The following is a 7,389-nucleotide window of genomic DNA, read 5'->3' on the forward strand; positions in this document are numbered from 1 at the left end:
GAGAGGGAAGAGGAAAAAGAAAATCAAGGCAACTCTCCTTTTTTTTTGACTGGTCATACCAAAACTAGTTTACATGCATCAGCTTCAGAAAAGTCATGCATGAATTGGGACTATCTTGTTTATGAATATAAATTCTGATTAAAAAATCCAGATACTTAGATGAAGAAAAAGCTGAGAAATATAGCAATTCCATGACTGAAGATTTCTCTGTGGGATGAAGAAACCTTTGACTGAAGGTTGAGCTAGGGAAGTCATCTCAGGTTTTTGCTCATGTGTTATTTCACAGTAGCATCCACCTATGTTTAGAAACAAACCCTTTATTGGCATTGCACTATATTTGGAACAGCACTTTCAGCTGTTCTGTCTTGTTTCCAAACACAGGACATAATAAAAGCCTGTATTATTCTGAGGAGATTGAACAGCAGGTTGAGGGAACAAAAGAATAAAAACAGATTTTAGAAGCCTCTTTGTTAATTTTGTAATCATTTATGTGCATGAGTTTGACCCTGTTAATATTACTCAGTGCCTTGGGTTAAGCTGTTTTGCTTTCCCAAGTTTCCCCAACAGCTTAACCTGGCTTGCTGAGTTTGTAGTTCCTTTTTCTTCAGTTTTAGCAACAAGAGTTTGTCTGAAAGCCTCTCAGAAGTGGTATCTAGTCCCTTTACGGAGTGCAATTCCCACAGCTCCAGCAGCAGCCCAGTCGTGAAACAGCGCATCACTAACTAGCTTGGATGCTGTCCTGTGCTCCCTTCCACTTGCCGTGGCACCTTGCCTGCTCTCTCCTAGCTGGCTGCTAGATGGAGGGTACATTACCTTCTTTAATGCTTCCGGAGTGAGGAGCTGCAAGAGGTTGGGCAGCAGGGATCTGTGTGATCAGGGGGTGTAGCTGAGGTAACTGCTGGATGATGGTGGCAGGCTGAGGTGGCATCTGGGAAGAAAGGAAAACGGAGAAGTCGGGGTCAGTTTTGGCCTGCTCCCTCATTTTTGGGAGGGCAGAGCAATGGGTATCACCTACCTGGACTTCAGTAAGGCTTTGGACATTTTTTCCCATGAGATCCTCATGGAGGAGCTGTTGAGGTTGTGGGCTGTATGAGCAGACAGTGATGTTCGTTGGCAACTGGCTGAATGGCCAGGCCAGAGCGTGGGCAATCCTCCCACTCCTCTTGCTACCTCGTTTCTATGGTACACCATTCACACTGTTAATTTTATGCCTCATTTGCAAGATGATTTCCTTTAGATTTTGCGTAGGGCAGTAAGGGTTCTATACAATAGTATCTTCCCTTTCGGTGGGATGAGCGTTTCTGTACAGACCCCAAGTCCCTCCACCTGTGTTTTTTGTCTCAGATAGGCACAGCGCTAGCACTGTTTCCTAGGAGAGAGAATCCTTACTGTCTGCTGGATAATCCTTGGTGGCTCCACTTCGTGAGCTGGAAAAGGTATCTGATAGACATGCAGGGGGGCAGCTCTGCGGTTATGACAGCGTCCTCCAGCTGGTGCAGGGGACTGTGAAAGCTCCTCCAGAAGGTGCTGCTCCTGCAAAATCAAGTATCTTCTTAAAGAAATCCAGCTAGCTGGTTTGCTGGCTCTTAAAGACAGTGTTGTTACAGTCTCTGGACTAAATGGGATTAGCCCTTGGGAGCTGGCAGCAGGATGCAGCCTTGCTCACCAAAACACTGCTGCAGAAATTTCCAGCGCTGCTGCATCTGACAGGCAGACCACAAGTGACCGCTACATGAAGAGAAGCACTCAACCAGTGCCCGCTCCGGTATAAAGAAAGTTTTTCTTCCCACATATCTCTAAGCCATGCCATACAGTTTTCAGCACAAGCAAAAAGGAATGGAAAAAAACCAAAGAACAAACTGCCAAAAGTCTGGTAAAACATTTCATTAATGACCAGTTGGTACCCTCCATGAACTAGGAGTAAGTAACAGTTACTATTGTCCCTATTTTGGTGGCATTAGAAATCCCCTATTTGCATTTTGGCACTATCCCAGAAAGCTTATGATACAGCAGTTCAGCACAAACAGAATCAAACCACCAACTAACTGAAGTGGGTGCAAGCTTCATTAGCTGTAGTGAGGGAAGACATACTGCTCCTCTCCCTGATTAGCTGGCCCAGCCTCTATACTCTAAACCAGCAGAGGACTGAATACTGCCCAGCAGAAGAACTAAAGGACAGGAAAGAACTGAATCCACATCTGCAGTGGATGTGCAGATAATCTGGCCCTTTCTGTTGTTTCTGTCCACAGAGAGTGCTCTTACCCTAAGCTCCTGCAGGAGGTCTTTCCTTCGCCTTAGGGCACTTTGGAGCATATCCTCACATCTGTTCCCTAAAGGAAGAAAAGTCCATTATCTTATCAAAAGGTCACAAAGACAGAGCTATTGCAGCACCTACATTATGAGATTAATTCTGGAAAACATGTTGTAAGATAGCTTGACTTCTTCCACAAAAGGCTTTAGGCTACTTTTCTTTTCAAATCCATGAACGGATAATGACTTTATGCCACATGCAGACACAGCTGTTCAGCAGCTCTACAAAGGCAATGCACTTTCTCTGAAAATAAACTTTTAAGATTGCTTTTATAAAGCCCCCTTTCAGCCTCCTGTCTTAGGAACTCATTTCAGCCTGAAATTTTCTAGCTATACTCTGTATATGCAGAGGATGATTGTGCAAAGTATAAAAAAAGTTTATATAAAGTATAAAAAATGTCAACTTTTCTGTATTTCCTTTTTGTTCTGAATCCTTTTTTGTTCTTCCCACATACAGCTGATTTTGAACTCACTTTAAATGAAAATAAGAAAGAACATTTTCAGGTACATTGGAGGCATGCCTGGCATCTGTTCTGAAAAGCATCACCTCGTATTTTGAAATCCTGTTAAAGGGATTTTTAATTTTTGGCCATAGCATTGAAAGTTTCCAACTCTTTGTTCATCAGCTCAGTGAATATGAGTCCAGGTACAATCTAGAAATATTACTAATTATAAACACTGCATGTGCCATGCAAAGAAATGAACGCACTGCACATAGCATGCATAGCTTCCATGGGACTATTGTTGAAGGGAACACACTACTTGTATGTGAAACATCATAGCAGTCTTTAAAAGGGTTTGAAAAAGACAGAAGTTATTTTAAACTCCCTTATTTATCAACTTTTAGCTGGGTTTCTGGCTCTTACAGAGAACTGTCTGAACTTTGCAAGTTTTGTAACCATGCTGGGATTTCTGACCTCTCTGCCCGAAGTCAGGATGTAATTGCACATGTATTATTTCCTGGTAAAATGGTTTCCCAGCTCTTATCAATGCAATCAATGCAAGACAACTCTTTCAGTATAATGATTTGTTTCATAAGCTGAGTCACATTTTTTTTCACACTAGAAATCATGTTATGGTCTGCACAAGGCTGCATTTGTCAGCTTCAAAGGTGAAAAGCAGTATTAGTAGTGGCGTGTTCCTCCTGCCTGTCTCCTGCCAGAGACACACAGACATCCTAACGACTCCTTTTCAGAATCACCAAAGCCAAACTGGACAGCAATAGGGGCCCACTCTGAGGTGTAGGAGGATCATCAGTAGTTTGCTATAGTTGAACCAGCATCCACAGCTGAGAAGCTGCAGAGGACACCTGGGCAGGAGGTCATTCTTATGTCAGTGCTCAGCTGGTTGGTCATTTCCCTTTGTCAAAAAAAAAATGTTGGAGAAATTAAAAAGATAAAATATAGATAGCTGCACAGTATAGCAAGCCCCTTCTTCTTGCATCAAGGCCGCTAAGGTTCACAAGCTTGGTTAGGATTGAGACTAGTATACAGACTGACATTACTGTACAGGCTTCACTGGAACTTGCATTTTGATACTTCCAAACCCTAGGGCTGCATACAGATTGAGATATGCAGGCTGAGCTGGGGCAGCACTGACTCAAGTTCAGAGTCTCCCTCCTGCCCTCCAGACAACATCCCTGTCACAGAAGCCAAGACAGAGCAAATTCTGACTACCCAAAGGCCCAACCACTAGCATACAACTTCTAGGGAGGAGATACGATCATCTGGTGTGACCTGCTGAGGAACTCATGCCTGAGAACATCACTAAGCTCTTTCCATATTATGTCCACAATTAGAACAAGTCTTTCTCTTGTACTTGCAGCTGGGAGAGGTGACTCCATCTTCTCTAGGTTCTCCTGTTCATTTTCTAGTCTCTGTTGGTAGAACCACAAAAACAACCGGTTATGAGTCAAGCAGCAAAGCTCACAACAATTTCTAATCCTACCTTACAGGCATAGGTTTGGAATGGAGGAAATATAGAAGTGAAAACAAGGGGTGCTTCTTAACTGCTAAATCACAGCTAGTGAGGGCTGAAAGAAGTAGTCTTAGAAATATGAAATGTCTCACTACAGATCTAGTTATGGTAAAAAAAATAGTCCTGCTTCAAACTGGCCAGGCTATCCCAGACCTGGAAACTGATAGCATGATGAATCAGGAGACTTATACATCATTTATTTTGTAGGGCAGAGAGCTGGATCACATGAAGAACTTGATGCCAGTTTTGGGTATTCAGTGCATTAATAGGCCTAAATGGCCCTGACCAGCCTCAGCTGGGGCTTCCATCCACACCCATTGCTCATGGGCCCAGGAGTCCCTTTAATCTCAACTCTAGGTCTTCAGTTCCTACCTGAGCTATACTGGATGAGTATTGGTCTGCAGTTCAACCACAGCCATGCCTGTGACTCACCATGGATCCTATTAACCCTGATCCCAACCTGCAGACACTTCCCAGGTTGGCCTTGGGCCTGCCTCATCACCATGAGCTTGCCTGATAGATCTGGAATTTTGGTTAAACCTGACCACCATCTCTGGCTCTGCCCTACTTGCCTCACTTGGGGGCTCGGCTTGCTGGCCAGGCCCCTGCTCTGCTGGCTGTGTTACTGTGTTCAACTCCTTGCTCCTTAGGGAGCAGCTGGCTCTTGTTGCTCCCTGATGCTCAGAAACTAGAAACCTTTTGCTCATGCACAGGCTCTTTTCTTGGTTCTGCCTAGCTCCACACTTGTGAAAGCTTTGCCCTCAAATGGCTGCTGCATCTAAGACAAAAGACTCCACTGTGGAGACAGGTTTGATGCCACTTCCAGCATTGACATCTCCAGGCAAATTGTTTTTCCTTCTAGACAACTCTTTCAGTGGCTTCTGGAGGACACTGAAGCAGAAGATCCACACTACTGGATGTCAGATGTGCTGTGGGTAGAGAGACAGGACTGAGTGGAGAACCCTGGGTGCATTAGTGTGCAGAGTCACAACAAAGAGCTACTGGAATTCTGTGCTTCATGTGCTTCTACTGAAGGCCCGCTCATGTTTTACCAGGCAACATATCTTATGTGAAAGTAGACAAAAAAGAAGACATGAACTTGCCTTAAAACAATCTGAGATTTACTCCTAAACTTTGTCTGTCATAACTTAAACTGGTTTTGAGCTAACTGGTGACATCTCCCATATGATCAAAGTCACTTTAACTCTATTTTTAATTTACTGTAGGGCCATGTAATGTACAATGTTATTTAAGAAAGTGACAGTGACTGTAGCACTACTGCACATTGGCCTGCCTCTGCCTGCATGAAGAAAGATGTTCTTAATTGGCTGCACATCCTCTTTGTATCTCAGTAGAAATATAATTATTTAAAACACAATCTTAATGCTTAAACATGCAAGATCAAAAAGCAGAGCAAAGGTGACCACTGCAGAATTATTCCCTTACCTTTTCCAGGAGTTTGATCTTCAGTCGTGTCAGGTGATCCACCACTGAAGGATCTGTCATTGTAGTAGTCTCCTGGAAGAGCAGGCAGGCAAAAACAGGTTAAAAAGCTAAGCAAAGGCAGATAGGTTTTCAGTGGTCATTTTTTCCTCTCCATGATCTTCATAGAAGAATAATTCCGCAAGAAAAAAAACCCCACAAGATTGTGAGAAATTGAGGAAAGAAGATAAAAGCTTTAGTTTTGCTCCCAGATAAAAATGAGTACACGTTCACCACAATGTCATAGACACAGATTTTTCTGCCATTTCTCTCAATGCATTTTCATGCTGCAAGTTGCGATGGTCACAGAAGGGTAACTCAGGGTGAATATTTGCCTGTTCTTAATGGTTGCTAGCCTTTCCACAGCAGTGGCACTAAGCCTGGCCCTCTGTGTTGTTAGTGTCTGAGTAGCTCAGAGTTTTGTGCCTGTAACCTGGTTGCTAAGTTTGTAGTGTCAATCCTCAATATAAACAATTTAATCTCCAGGTGTGGAAGCTTATGTACCTTTAGTAATGCAAATGCTCAGCACATTAGTGGACAAGAAACAAAAGCCAATGGTTCTTTAACACAAGCCCAATGCTAGGGTCAGATTATGATCTTGCTGATTGATACTTGATAGCAATGTTTATCTCACTGTAAGGGGCTGGTACACTTTTGATGTAGCCCTTCATCTGAGTTTTCATCACCAGATAGTAACTAAAAACTCAAAAACTTAAGGAGCATAGCTGGAACTTATCCACAGATGAGTAAAAGAGTAAAGAGGCTATGGAAAACATCCTTTTGCTTACCATCTCCCAAACAACCTGTAGGGTGTCTCCCTCTCCCAGCAGGGCCATGCCAGCATAAAAAACAGGGCACCATTTATCAGTGACGTACATAAAATCAACACCAAAGCATGAGAAAGAAGCCAGGTAGTAGATACTCATTCTCAGTATCATATTTTAAGCCCAGTTCTGCTCCTAGGAGAGCCATTACAACCTGTTCCTTACTTGAAGGCCATAGCAAGCCACAGCTCAGCCACTGCTGGTAGCTAGAGCAGCTGGTAGATGCTTGTAAGGAGCTGTGTGGGAGCAACATGGATCACCTTCTCCAGCTGTGACCCATGCAGCATGTGTGTACAGTCTGTCCTTAAAAATACACAGGCTGGTCATCACTGTAGAGGTTATAGAAACTGAGACATGGGGATTCCAAAAATAGCTGTGCCATGTCAGCTGGGGCTCAGCTTTCTTTGGCAAGGCTCATTTGTGAACACTATGAGTGACACGGCAGAACAGAAAACCCTCTCACCTGCCAGCAGTTTTCCTGAGAAACAGCTCTGAGTAAGTTTTTGTCCTTTAAAACCCCAATAGATTTTTCTCCCATTACCTCTAATGTCTTTGATCCCTTCATCTTTTGGGCAGCTGCACCAACCTTTGATGAGTAGTTTCCTAGTTATCTTAAACTTATGCATAAGCCTAGTTATGCAAGTAAACTGCCTAATTACAGTTTACTTAAGTGCCAGGCAAAAAAGGATTACATTTAGACTGTTTTAAATCTAGATTCCTGAAAAGTTTGTTAGAAATCTTCTCATTTGTTACACAAAATATATTACTGTTCTCCATGCACTTTTTCAATACCATT

At 43.1% G+C, this 7,389-nt stretch overlaps 1 protein-coding gene across 1 annotated transcript in view; it reads right to left on the minus strand.

Moving 5' to 3' along the window:
* CUNH21orf58 (chromosome unknown C21orf58 homolog) overlaps nucleotides 1-7,158 on the minus strand; it is an 11,540-nt gene extending 4,382 nt beyond the window's left edge. Inside the window, exons 1-6 of the mRNA XM_035901435.1 lie at nucleotides 7,057-7,158; nucleotides 5,734-5,805; nucleotides 4,129-4,186; nucleotides 2,263-2,330; nucleotides 1,390-1,533; nucleotides 814-928 (exon numbers count right to left, since the gene is read on the minus strand). Coding sequence (XP_035757328.1) covers nucleotides 814-928; nucleotides 1,390-1,533; nucleotides 2,263-2,330; nucleotides 4,129-4,186; nucleotides 5,734-5,805; nucleotides 7,057-7,158 — 559 coding nt within the window. The remainder of the gene's footprint in view (nucleotides 1-813; nucleotides 929-1,389; nucleotides 1,534-2,262; nucleotides 2,331-4,128; nucleotides 4,187-5,733; nucleotides 5,806-7,056) is intronic.
* Nucleotides 7,159-7,389: the final 231 nt, after the last annotated feature.

Source organism: Egretta garzetta, unplaced genomic scaffold (genome assembly GCF_000687185.1).
Source record: "Egretta garzetta isolate BGI_Z169 unplaced genomic scaffold, ASM68718v1 scaffold721, whole genome shotgun sequence".
In the NCBI taxonomy this organism is placed as follows: Eukaryota; Metazoa; Chordata; class Aves; order Pelecaniformes; family Ardeidae; genus Egretta; species Egretta garzetta.